The following is a 14,332-nucleotide window of genomic DNA, read 5'->3' as shown; positions in this document are numbered from 1 at the left end:
GATTACTGAAGGCAGCAGCACAGGTAGATTAGGTGGTTAGGAAGGCGTATGGAATACTTGCTTTTATTAGCTGAGGTATAGAATATAAGAGCAGGGAGGTTATGATGGAGCTGTATAAAAATGCTAGTTGGGCCACAGCTGGAGTACTGTGTACAGTTCTGGTCGCCACACTATAGGAAGAATATGCTTGCACTTGAGGGTGCAGAGGAGATTCACCAGGATGTTGCCTGGGCTGGAGCATTTCAGCTATGAAGGGAGACTGGATAGGCTAGGGTTGTTTTCCTTAGAGCAGAGAAGGCTGAGGGGGGACCTGATTAAGGTGCACAAAATTATGAGGGGCATAGATAGGGTAGATAGGAAAAAAACCTTTTTCCCTTAGCGGAGGTGTCAATCACTAGGGGGCATAGATTTAAGGTAAGGGGCAGGACGTTTAGAGGGGATTTGAGGAAAAAGAATTTCACCCAGAGGGTGGTTGGAATCTGGAACACACTGCCTGAAGAGGTGGTAGAGGCAGGAACCCTCACAACATTTAAGTATTTAGATGAGCAGTTGAAATGTCATAGCATACAAGGCTACGGGCCAAATGCTGAAAAATGGGATTAGAATAGATAGATGCTTGATGGCCGGCACAGAAATGATGGGCCGAAGGGCCTGTTTCTGTGCTGTATAACTCTCGGACCAAAACTGGACACACTATTTCAACTGAGGTCTGGCCAAGATATTGTGCAAGAACAAAATAGTATGCTTTCTTATCGTTAATTGCTTTGTTTTATAGTTAATTGTCCTACATATGCGCCCGTACATCCTGTTTGCTCTGGCTATTGCTTCGTGGCACTGCCCTTGAACCTTAAGAGATGTATGCACTAGAACTCCTAGACCCCTCTCTTTCTTGGTCTTTAATGCCTTTTTCTGAAGAGTGTATGTATTCTTAAGGACAAGTGGGAGATGACCGGGTTGGTTTCCTTTTTTCACCTGTTAGCTGACTGAAGACAGCATGTTTTTAAAAAGGTTTTGATCCCTTGAGTGTTTTAATGGTGGTCAAAGGCAAATGACACGTTTTCTCGTAATTTTAAAAGATAAATGTTTACTATGCATTATCTGAAAAAGGTCCGCAGCGTCATCCACTCTCACGCATATGGATACACACACAAGCACACACGAGTGCACACACAAGAGGTAGAGATGAAAAGATAACATGCGTTAGGTTCTAATGGTTTTAAAAGAATTCTCTAAAACTAGCATGAAGAAAAAAGAAACTTGGAAGGTTCAGGAGGCCAGATGTGTTGTTGCAGATTTCTCTTGTTAATGCTTAGTCACCGTTCAGTTGCGAAAGCCTGGTTTGATTTCTCAGGTAAAGGGAAGATGATCTTGGGCTAACTCCAGTTTCTGCCTACATATAGTTTTTGATGGAGATCTTTAAGCAGGGTCCTTCCTCTTTGCTGGTAAAAGATGGAACCCTCACTTTTTGAAATGAACTGAATTAAAACTGACACTGATTCTGAAAATGAATTAAAACGGATACTGATTCTGCTCCGATTGTTCCATGCCGCGTGTTGCTTTGCTCGCGCCTCAGGTCTGTTTGGGGTTTGTTTTTTTTTATAAGTTCTTCATATAGTTTAGAATTTTTTCCTGCGTGAGCATGACAGTATGCTGAGCATTTATCCTTCCCACGTTCATAACACTTCACTTTTCCAAATTAAGCAGCATTTGCCAGTCATGAGATCGGTTTCCCCAATACATCATAATCTGACTGAAGCAGTTGAGTATCGTCTACAGTCTTAACACTCACACAGATTTTAGTATCATCAGCAATTTTGCAGATCATGGCCCCATTATGTACATCTAGTTCGTTAATAAAAGTTAGTAAAGAGCGATGAGACACTGAGGGACACCACTGGTGACCAGTCTCCAAACGGATCCAAATTATCTATAACTACGTTACGACCGACTGCTCAAGTCAAAGCCCCCCAATCAAAATATACGATTCTGATTGTGGTGGGAGAAACGCACTGTTGATTCAATCCCGTTCCTCCACAGATCGCCTAACATATCATTTTAAACTTTCCAAATTAAAGAAAGACAACAGCCAAATTGACCATCTATTAACCCCCGAATAAGGTGAACCAAACCAGGTGTCTTTAGATCAACAAACTACCTGTTTAATTAGAAAAACTAAATTCTTAAATACTGAGATATAAACAACATCTAAAATAGAAAAAAATAGTGTCCTTGCATATTTAGGCTCCTGCCGAAGTGAAATCTTCCAATGTGGGATAGTCTAAGGTTTCTTGAAGTCCTCACAGCTGTCCGATGGGGGTGAAAAAAGTTCCTTCAACAGTAGAACAGTTTTCCTTCTCCAGCGATGAATTCAACAATTACAGTTCAGTAGTTAAAGGAATTTGGTTATTTTCTTTTTAAGAAATTAATCTGGCTTGCCATCAGAATTCTGAGAGTATAATAGTATTTAAATAAACCGAGAGAGAGCTCTCATTTCCTTCAGTACATGCTGGTCCAGCTGTCTGTCTGTTTCTCTGACAGTTGGAACAGTCAGTTTCCACTATAAGCCAGTTCAAAAAATTAAATTGTGACATTGTATCTCATGTCCTTGTTCTCGGAATGGCTGTATCCTGGCAACGAGAATGCATTCTTTGACTCAGTCTCTGGAGCTTGCTGCCTTGAAGCAGTCCGGCTCCTTCTCCAGCCTTAAAGGCTCACCACATTCTTCCTGAAAAAAAAATACAGGGTCATAAGACTACTTTTCTGCCTATGTCCTCCCAGGCCGTTCTCAATACAGCTCAAAATATTACCACTAATACCAGCGACTTCGATCTTGTGGAGAAGCCTTTTGTGCGATATCTTGTCAAAATATTTTTGGAAGTCTAAATAACTGACATATTCCTCATTCATCATCTTGGTGACTTTTTCAAAAAATGCAATCAAATTTGTACGGCATGAAGTCATGTTGGGTGTCCCAGGTATGTCTCTTTATCAAAGTAATCATATATTGCATTCCTGATGATTCCTTCAAGCATCTTTTTTGTTACTGAGGTCAAACTAATGGACCTATATTTACTCATGAAAAGATTTTAAAGATAGGGACTACATTAGTGTCCTTTCAGTATACGGAAACTGTCCCAGACTGCAGTAAGCTATTTAAAAGGAGCTTGCACAGCATGTGCCCATCTTCTTGAAGACCCTCAGGTGGCTAACATCTGATGTGGCTGCTCTATCTATTTTCAGGCTCTTAATTCTATCTAAAACAATAGATGTGTGATCTGGGTTGTCTTGTCGATGCTTAATGCCTTTTTTTTTTAAAAACTTCAAAATCCTATCAAAAAACTATTTCCTCTCATGGGGAATCCAGAACAAGAGAGCGAAATCTTAAAATTAGAGAGAGGCCATTTAGGTTGTACTTTTTCGCACAAAGGATAGTAGAAATATGGAACTCTTTCTTCCCCCACCCCGCCCCCCCCTTAAAAAAAAAAAGGCCATAGATGCTGGAACAATTAGACATTTCAAGGTTAAGAATGAGTTTTGCTAGTTAAGGAATATGGAGTAAAGGCTGACTAATGGAGTCGATGCACAGAACAGGGCGGCGCAGTGGTTAGCACCGCAGCCTCACAGCTCCAGTGACCCGGGTTCAATTCTGGGTACTGCCTGTGTCTGTGTGGGTTTCCTCCGGGTGCTCTGGTTTCCTCCCACATGCCAAAGACTTGCAGGTTGATAGGTAAATTGGCCATTAGCAATTGCCCCTAGTATAGGTAGGTGGTAGGGAAATATAAGGACAGGTGGGGATGTGGTAGGAATATGGAATTAGTGTAGGATTAATATAAATGGGTGGTTGATGGTCGGCACAGACTCGGTGGGCCGAAGGGCCTGTTTCAGTGCTTTATCTCTAAACTAAACTAAAACTAAACAGCTATGATCTAATTGAATGATGAACTAGGCTCGAAGGACTGAATGGCTTAATCCTGTCTTATTTTAAAACTATATCTTATAGGTCCTGCCTATGTGGTTACAATGCATGATAAATGTGGCTATGCACAAGATACGTTTGGGTTCAGGCCCATTGTTGGATGGGGAGGGGTGAAATGGCAGCATTAAATGAAGGCATGGGGAATCTCCTGGCAGGTAAAGAATCATCTACTGGGGTCATACTTCTGTACCTTTCAGCAGCTGTAGGAACTCAGTCACAATGTAGGTGGACTCCATCTAACTTAACTTCCTTTATAAAATAGCCACTCAATAATATGGTGTTACTGGGAAGGGGTCTACATCGGCTGTGAGCTGAAGACGCTCCCCCTCCCCAAACTGGCATTGGTCTGGAGAACTAAGCACTGCCAATTAAGCAGCTCATTAGGTGACTAGGTAGTATTGTGTAAGTAGTACTAATTGACTTGTCAGAATGCTTTCACTAATGCACAAAACAACTGCGTGGCTGTAAATTTTCGAGCCTGCATGCTTGATTCTCCTCTTGGGGAAGAAGAGGAGTTGCTCTTTGCTTTTAATGTTTATACTGTTGGTGGACAACGCTCGACTTCCATGTTTTTCTACTGTTGTAGACGGGTCCCAACGTTTGAAACGGTTGCTGAGTTTTGCCATTGGTGGGCTGCTCGGGGACGTCTTCCTGCACCTGTTGCCTGAGGCATGGGCCTACACCTGCAACAGTAATCCAGGTAAGGAATAAACTTCGATACGCCCCACAACTTGTATTTTTGTAGCATCCCTCAAAGATGTTACAAGGCAGAGGAAAAAAGTAGGCAGCCTAAAATGGCAGCAGAAAGACTTGAGAAACAAACAGGCCACAGTCATGCAATTTTCTGCTTCGGCTGTGTAGGAACGGTGCAAAGGTCTCAAATGGAAAAGTGGCAATATAGTTACTAGACAATAATGTGCTGTAGGTCTTTTGAGGGATAATGGGAAGCGTCAAAATAAGCTTTCTGGAGAGAAGTTGTTGAGGGTGTTCATTTGACGAAAGGCGGGTGATGGTGGCTTGTTCGTTTCTCATCAATCTCTGGTCACTAAATTCTGCAGTCCGCCTCTATGGTACTGTTCTCTCCTAGTTACACTTGTGTTAAAAGACATTTACATTCCTTCCAAAAGTTTGTTTGTCAGTGGGCCAATTCCAAAAAAGACAGTTTCTTCATGTCACTGAACCTGGAACTAAAGAGGAAGTTGGATAGTCAGGAGCTGGGGTGAAGGGGTGGTATGTTGTGGACAACTTGAAAGGTAGGGGGAAATAGAGGAGAAACTTTGGAGTTTTGGTGGGGAGAGAGGGGTCGTGCAAAGAAATAGGGAAGAGGAATGAATGAATTCACAGCTCGAGTTTGGATATGAAGTTCATAAGCTAATCTCATTTAGTGTTCAAGTGTTGGAAATTCAGAGAAAATGGTTGGTGAAGCAGAGTTGGGACTTCTCCCAGGAAGATCTTGGAGTAGTATGAGTTCCATATTCAGAAAAGGGGAGAGGGATAAATCCAGTATTTTTATTTTATTCATTCATGGGAGGTGGCTGGCTAGGCCAGCATTTAATGCCCATCCCTAATTGTCCTTGAGAAGGTGGTGGTGAGCTGCCTTCTTGAACTGCTGCAGTCCATGTGAGGTAGGTACACCCACAGTGCTGTTAGGAAGGGAGTTCCAGGATTTTAACCCAGCGACCATGAAGGAACAGCAATATAGTTCAAAGTCAGGATGGTGAGAGACTTGGAGGGGAACTTGTAGGTGATGGTGTTGCCATGCATTTGCTGCCCTTGTCCTTCCAGGTGGTAGAGGTCGCGGGTTTGGAAGGTGCTGTCTCAGGAGCCTTGGTGGTTTGCTGCAGTGCTTCTTTCAGATGGTACACATTGCTGCCACTGTGTCGGTGATGGAGGGAGTGAATGTTTGTGGATGGGGTGCCAATCAAGCAGGCAGCTTTGTCCTGGATGGTGTTGAGCTTCTTGAGTGTTGTTAGAGCTGCGCCCATCCAGGCAAGCGGAAAGTATTCCATCACACTCCTGACTTGTGCCTTGTAGATGGTGGACAGGCTTTGGGGGAGTCAGGAGGTGAGTTACTCGCCGCAGGATTCCTAGCCTCTGACCTCTTATAGCCACGGTATTTATATGGCTACTCCAGTTCAGTTTCTGGTCAATGGTAATCCCTAGGATGTTGATAATAGGGGATCGTAATGCCATAGAATGTCAAAGAGAGAAGATTAGATTCCATCTTGTAGGAGATGGGCATTGCCTGCCACTTGTGTGGCGCGAATGTTACTTGCCACTTATCAGCTCAAGCCTGGATATTACCTAGTTCTTGCTGCATTTCTACACGGACTGCTTCAGTATCTGAGGAGTCGCGAATGGTGGTGAACATTGTGCAATCATCAGCGAACATCCCCACTTCTGACCTTATGATTGAAGGAAGTTCATTGATGAAGCAGCTGATGATGGTTGGGCCTAGGGCATTACCCTGAGGAACTGCTGCAGTGATGTCCTGGGGCTGAGATGATTGACCTCCAACAACCACAACCATCTTCTTCTGCGCTAGGTATGACTCCAACCAGCGTTCCCCCTGATTCCCACTGACTTCAGTTTTGCTAGGGCTCCTTGATGCCATACTCGGTCAGTTGCTGTCTTGATGTCAAGGGCAGTCACTCTCACCCCACCTCTAGAGTTCAGCTCTTTTGTCCATATTTGAACCAAGGCTGTAATGAGGTCAGGAGCTGAGAGGCTCTGGCGGAACCCAAACTAAGCGTCACTGAGCAGGTTATTGCTAAGCAAGTGCTGCTTGATCACACTGTCAATGACACCTTCCATCACTTTACTGAAGATTGAGAGTAGACTGGGTGGTAATTGGCCAGGTTGGACTTGTCCTGCTTTTTGTGTACAGGACATACTGGGCAATTTTCCACATTGCTGGGTGGATGCCAGTGTTGTAGCTGTACTGGAACAGCTTGGCTAGGGGCACAGCTAGTTCTAGAGCACAAGTCTTCAGTACTATTGCTGGAATATTGTCAGGGCCCATAGCTTTTGCGGTATCCAGTGCCTTCAGTTGTTTCTTGATATCACGCGGAGTGAATCGGATTGGCTGAAGTCTGGCATCTGTGATGCTGGGGACTTCAGGAGGAGGCAGAGATGGATCATCCACTTGGCACTTCCAGCTGAAGATTGTTGCAAATGCTTCAGCCTTATCTTTCGCACTGATGTGCTGGGCTCCCCCATCATTGAGGATGGGGATATTTGTGGAACCACCTCCTCCAGTTAGTTGTTTAATTGTCCACCACCATTCATGGCTAGATGTGGCAGGACTGCAGAGCTTAAATCTGAACTATTGGTTATGGGATCGCTTAGATCTGTCTATCACATACTGCTTACGCAGTTTGGCATGCAAGTAGTCCTGTGTTGTAGCTTCACCAGGTTGATGTCTCATTTTGAGGTATGCCTGATGCTGCTCCTGGCATTCCCTCCTACACTCTTCATTGAACCAGGGTTGGTCTCCTGGCTTGATGGTAACGATGGAGTGGGGAATATGCCGGGCCATGAGGTTACAGATTGTGGTTGAGTACTGCTGATGGCTCACAGCGCCTCATGGATGCCCAGTTTTGCATTGCTAGATCTGTTCGAAATCTGTCCCATTTAGCATGGTGGTAGTGCCACACAACATGATGGAGGGTGCCCTCAATGTGAAGGTTGGATGTTGTCTCCACAAGGACTGTGTGGTGGTCACTCCTACCAATGCTGTTATGGACAGATGCATCTGTGGTAGGCAGATTGGTAAGGACGAGGTCAAGTATTCTTTTCCCTCTTGTTGGTTCCCTCACCGCCTGCTGCATACCCAGTCTAGTGGCTATGTCCTTTCGGACTTGACCAGCTTGGTCAGCAGTGGTGCTATCGAGCCATTCTTGGTGATGGTCATTGAAGTCCCCCACCCATAGTACATTCTGTGCCCTTGCCACCCTCAGTGCTTCCTCCAAGTGGTGATCAACATGGAGGAGTACTAATTCATCAGCTGAGGGAGGGCAGTAGGTGGTAATCAGCAGGAGTTTTCCTTGCCCATGTTTCACCTAATGCCATGAAACTTCATGGGGCCCAGTGTCGATGTTGAGGACTCCCAGGGCAACTCCCCCCTGACTGTAGACCACTGAGCTGCCACCTCTGCTGGGTCTGTACTGCTGATGGGACAGGACATACCCGGGGATGGTGATGGCAGTATCTGGGACGTTTTCTGTAAGGTATGATTCGGTGAGTATGACTGTCAGGCTGTTGCTTGACTAGTGGGACAGCTCTCCCAACTTTGGCACAAGCCCCCAGATGTTAGTAAGGAGGACCTTGCCAGGTTGACAGGGCTGAGTTTGCTGTTGTCATTTTCGGTGCCTAGGTCGATGCTCAGTGGTCCGTCTGGTTTCATTCTGTATTATTGACTTCGTAGCGGTGAGATACAACTGAGGGGCATTTAAGTGACAACCACATTGCTGTGGGTCTGGAGTCACATGTAGGCCAGGCAATGTTTTCATGGCCATCATTAGACTAGCTTTTACTTCCAGATTGATTAATTGAATTCAAATTCCACCTTCTGCTGTGGTGGGATTCGGACGCATGTCCCCAGTGACAATACCACAGCGCCACCGCTAGTTTGCCTAAAGTTGGTGGGGAAATGTCTACAGGCCATAATCTAGGGCAAAGTTAATTTTCACTATGAAGAATATGTGTTCATAAATGATAGACGAAATGGGTTTGTTGAAGGAAATTTGTGTCTGATAAACTCGAAATCGAGTTCTTTGAAATAATGAAATGGGTTGATGAAGGTAGTGCAGTTGATGTTTATTTGGACTTTCAAAAGGCTTGTGCTAAAATGCAGCATAATAGACTTGTTCCAGAAATTGAAGCATGTGGGATTAAATGGGCAGCGGCTGCTTGAATATGAAATTGACTAAGTGACAGAAAGTTAAATGTAGCGGTGAATGATTATTTATCAGACTATACAGTGGTGGTCCCCAGGATTCAGTATTAGGGCCACAGCTCTTTTTGATATATCAATGACCTGGATTTAGGTATAGGAAGCAAAGTTTTCAATTTTCAGCAGCTGACACAAAACTTGGAAATGAATTAACATTGAGGAGGATAGTATAGACTGGTGAAAAGGGAAGACGCATAATGTAGATAAGTATCATGTGATGCATTTTCGAAGGAAGACTGAAGAGTCAGAGTCATAGAGAGATACAGCACTGAAACAGGCCCACCGAGTCTGTGCCGACCAACAACCACCCATTTATACTAATCCTACATTAATCCCATATTCCCTACCACATCCCCACCATTCTCCTACCACCTACCTACACTAGGGGCAATTTACAATGGCCAATTTACCTATTAACCTGCAAGTCTTTGGCTGTGGGAGGAAACCGGAGCACCTGGCAGAAACCCATGCGGCCACAGGGAGAACTTGCAAACGCCGCACAGGCAGTACCCAGAACCGAGCCCGGGTCGCTGGAGCTGTGAGGCTGCGGTGCGAACCACTGTGCTGCCCTTAAGAGTGGCAATATAAATTAAATGATAAAGTTTAAAATGGGTGCAGGAATAGACACATTTGGGGATTTAAGTTCACAAATCTTTGCAGCAGGGCAAGTGGATAAGATGCCTTTTAAAAAAAAAAGTAACAGGATCTCGGGGTTTATAAATAGAGGCATAGAGTACAAAAGCAAGGAAGTTATGCTAAATCATTATGCATTACTAGTTAGGCCTCAGCTGTAGTATCGTGTCCAGTTCTGGACACTGCACTATAGGAAGGACATGAAGGTTTTGAAGAAGGTGCAGAGGAAATTTACTAGAATGGTATCAGATGAGGGACTTCAGTTAATTGAAGATTTGATAAGCTGGTATTATCAAGAAGATTAAGGGCAGATTTAATTGAGGTGCTAAAAATCATTAAATATTTTGATAAAGTGGATAGGGAGAAACTGTTTCCACTGGCAGAAAGGTTGATAACTAGAAGAGAATTGACAAAAGAACCAGGGGTGCAATTGCAAATGAAGACTTTTTTTTACATAGTGAGTTATGATCTGGAATGCACTGCCTGAAAAGGTGGTGGAAATGTCACAGACCAGTAATTATTTTTCTCCTCGGATTAAAAACGTTGTGCGCCTTCAAGACACTCTTTTTAGAAAACAGTGTACCTTTAAGGGAGAGACCGTTCTGGAGATGCAGTGTGCCACAGCTGCATTTTTTTTAACCTGGGCAATAGCAGGAGAGAGAGAGAGGGGTCACATGGTAATGTTTTCACTTGACTGTGTTTGGAATTGGCAGAAACTGGCTGAAACCAGTCAGTTCTGAGAGACTTTCCAGTGAGGTGAACAGAAGAGAAAGGAGCTGTTTATTCCGTCTCAGCAAAAATTCTACAAGGAGCTAGAAGCCAGGTTGATTCCCTAAGTAAAGAAGAAAAGCTGCCTTTTTCAAGAAACTATTTGTATTGCGTTGTTCATTGTTCAAATAATTGTTTAATGCTTGATGCAACCGAAGAGTTGAAGGACTGTTATCATCAAATCTACGTGAAGACTTCGAGTGACCTTTGATTATTTTCACATTGGAAGACCTCATCCATCAGGAACGTAACCTACAAAAACATTTTATTTGTTCTTAGACAGCTAATTATTAAAATCTCCATTTTTAAAACCAGTTTACGTTAGTTTTTGAGTGTGAGAGAGAATGCGGGAGTTAGATTAAAATAAGTTATAAGGTCTTTAGATATGGGTTTAGTTTTTTTAATAATTAGTTAATTTGTTGTCTAAAGATACCTGGTTTGGTCAGTTTTATTCTGGGGTTACTAGAGTGTTTAATTTGGCTGTTTTTTGATTGGGTATGAAAGCTTAATATTATGCTGCGACCTGTAGAGCGACAGGACTGAATTGACAGTGTTTTGCTCCCACCGCAATTGTAACCGAGGCAAAGTCAATAGTAAATTTCAAAAGGGAATTGGATGAATATTTGCAGTGCTATGGAGAAAGTCCCATTCCCTGCTCTAATTTGTTAGCACTTTCAAGGAATCGGCACAGGCATGGTGGGCTAAATGTCATACTTTTTCTGTGCTTTAAGATTCTGTGATTCAGAAGTGGAATGGGAGTAGAAATGACCATGAAGTCCTTGGATTATCTTGAACCCAATTGGTTCATGAATATCCTTTCATGGAAGGAAACCTATCCTTACCTGGTCTGGGCTGTATGCAACTATAGACCTACAGCAATGTGATTGACTCCTTACTGCTCTATGGCTCAGCAAGCCACTCAGTTGTATCAAACTACTAAAAAGGAGAAGGCCCATCACTTTCTCAGGGCAACTAGGAATGGGCAATCAGTGTCAACCTTGCCAGTGATGCCAGATCCTGAGAATGAACATTTAGAAGAAAAATATGCTTGAGGTGTTTGAGCCAGGTCTGGCAATGGAGTGGATCTGATTTTTCACTGCATACTCAAAGCCACACATTTGAACCTAAGGAAGTAGAAATACACCTGATAATCTTATACCAAACTTGCATTCTGTGTTTGTTAGCAGGTTCTTGCTTGGCTGTGTTTGTCAATCTCCCACTTATAATCTGCTTCTCTAACTACTTTACCTTTGTGTAGATGGAGGCCACAGTCGTAAACAGCAGAGGAAATTGGGTTTGTGGGTAATTGTCGGATTGCTCGCATTCTTCATTTTGGAGAAAGTATTCCCAGATAAAGATGAGGATACAGAATATCACAAAGTAAGTAACTCCAATAGTATACAAAGTAGAAATACAAATAACCATTTAACAAAGCGCGCAACAAGAAATTTGGCCCACCAAGCCAGTTCCTACTATGGACTATACCCAACCAATTAACCACCTTCCATAATCCCATGTACATGCTACATTATCATAGACTGTACCCCATCCATTTAATCTCCTTCCACAGCACTTATGGACTCTAATATTTGATATAGAAAATACAGGAAGCAGTTTGTGTGGGTTAGTGATGCAGAAAATACAGCAGGAAGTTTGAGGAAAAGCAGACAATCCTGAGAACGAGGCTAAATGGGGAGTGCTGAGACAGGGGACACTCTGAGGGAAACCCAACAAGGGATGCAGAAAGCAAGTACTGAGGGCAACTAAGTGGGAGTGAGAGCAGAGCTCTGAGGAAAAATTCACAGGTGGCAGCGGGAAGAGGGGTGGGTAAGTGAGACACCTCTGAGAATAGAGCAAGAAGAAAGTTTCATCCCTGAGAACAGCATAACGTGAGGGGGAGAGAAAGAGAACAAATCTTGAGAGCAGCACTGCATGAATGGGTGTGAGATCGAGTGCAGTAAGGGGCGAGAGCGCCCAGAGAGCAGCATGAAGGGAGCGTAGGTATGGGAGCTCAGAGAGCTGCCAGTGAAGGATGGAGTAAGAGACCTGGTCCTCTGAGAGACAGATACTGACTGGCAGTGTTTGACAGTTTTGTGCGATGTGGTATTTCTGATTCAAAGAATTGATCCTATCTCAGTAATCAGTCGTCTTATTATTTTCTGATATCAGATTAATTAAGCCTGACAAGGTACTGGCTCTGAAAGGTACAGTCCTACATGCATCAGAAAATAGCAGGAGTAGGCCATTTGGCCTTTGGAGTCTGCTCTGCCATTCAATAAGATCATAGCTGATCTCCCTCAACTCCACCTTCCCACACTATCCCCACATCCCTCGATTACCTCAGTACCCAAAAATCTGTCAATCTCTATCTTGAATATACTAGATGACTGAGCATCCACTGCTCTTTGGGGTAGAGAATTCCAAAGATTCTCAACCCTTTGAGTGAAGACATTTCTCATCAACTCATTCCTAAATGGCCGAACCCTTATTCTGAGACTGTGATCCCTAGTTCTAGACTCCCCAGCATCAGTGTTGGCAGAAACCCTGCAATGTAATTAACAAGGTTCACTACAGATGATAGTTATGTTTCTCCAGTTCATCAAAGACATCTGTTAAATGAAGCGCAAGACTATCATTATTATGACGAGTGGTTTATACTATCCTAAAACAACTCCATTTGTGCTCATTCCATTGCTTGCTTTGCAACTCTTAACTGATCCGGTAGCTCTGTACCTCTCTGAGCCCACCCTGCCATGTTCCACGTGGATTTGAGTACAGGACAATTGTGTAGGACCTTGATTAGATCGCACTTGGAGTACTGTGTGCAGTTTTGGTCCCCTTACCTTAGGAAGGATATTAGTGCCATAGAGGGAGTGCAACGAAGATTCACCAGACTTGTTCCCAGAATGGCGGAACTGTCCTATGAAGAGAGATTGGGGAAACTGGGCCTGTATTCTCTAGCGTTTTGAAGAATGAAAGGTGATCTCGTTGAAACCTACAAAATACTTAAAGGGATAGACAGGGTAGATGCAGGTAAGATGTTTCCCCTGGTTGGGGAGTCTAGAACCAGGGGACACAATTTCAAAATAAGGGGAAGCCACTTAGGACAGAGATGAGGGGAAATTTCTTTATTCAGAGGGTTGTGAATCTTTGGAATTCTCTACCCCAGAGGGCTGTGGAATCTGTCATTGAGTATGTTTAAAGTAGAGATTGACAGATTTCTGAATACCAATGACATAAGGGGATATGGGGCTAATGTGGGAAAAAGGCACTGAAGTGGATGATCAGCCATGATCGTATTGAATGGTGCGGCAGGCTCAAAGGGCTGAATGGCCTACTCCTGCTCCTATGTTCCTATGCCTTGGTTGTTAGCACTTAAATCCTACTCAAGCTGATCTTGATTCTTTGCTTGCAATGGAAGACTGGCCAATAACAGTTAAATATGCCAAATTTAATTTGTCTTTACCTTGTGGCTGAACTTGTCAGCACAATTATTCTACTACTTTGGGAATGGCTTTGGGGATGCATTAAAAATGGTGTTTTAAAATGAAAGCTTTCAGTTTACTACACCAAATCAACCTGATGGTTGTGGGAATTCTAATGGTGGACTTGTTCATTGTAATAAATCTGGTCTCAAACTGCTCTGAGCAGCTAAACCCATCTTAGAATGGTGTGCTATGTGGGCTCCATATTCTGAAACTACTGTGAGAAATAATCAGTCGTCCCCAAGTTCATGATTCACAGGCATGTTGAGGAATTTCAGCTTCCGGCAATGACTTTAGAAAGCTGCTGCCTCCTTGCCCTTCCTACTGTACAAAAGCAAAGTGTTTTCTATTCCAAGTGGAATGTACGTCCTGCGGTATGTGGGAAGTCATGGGCAGACACATCACGTGTCTTGGATGAACGCATCTGCAGGATAGTGTCACCGGCTGCAGAAACTTGAGCTCCAGGTTTCGGAACTTGAGCAGCAGCTGGAGTCACTGTTGTGCATCCACGAGGCA

The 14,332-nt window shown here is 43.6% G+C and overlaps 1 protein-coding gene across 2 annotated transcripts in view; it reads left to right on the top strand.

Moving 5' to 3' along the window:
* slc39a13 (solute carrier family 39 member 13) overlaps window positions 1-14,332 on the top strand; it is an 80,972-nt gene that overhangs the window by 18,319 nt on the left and 48,321 nt on the right. For both annotated transcript variants that reach the window (XM_068045905.1, XM_068045906.1), the window contains exons 3-4: window positions 4,563-4,676; window positions 11,590-11,711. In XM_068045905.1, coding sequence (XP_067902006.1) covers window positions 4,563-4,676; window positions 11,590-11,711 — 236 coding nt within the window. The remainder of the gene's footprint in view (window positions 1-4,562; window positions 4,677-11,589; window positions 11,712-14,332) is intronic.

Source organism: Heterodontus francisci, chromosome 14 (genome assembly GCF_036365525.1).
Source record: "Heterodontus francisci isolate sHetFra1 chromosome 14, sHetFra1.hap1, whole genome shotgun sequence".
In the NCBI taxonomy this organism is placed as follows: Eukaryota; Metazoa; Chordata; class Chondrichthyes; order Heterodontiformes; family Heterodontidae; genus Heterodontus; species Heterodontus francisci.
This window is presented reverse-complemented; position numbering and strand designations above follow the sequence as displayed.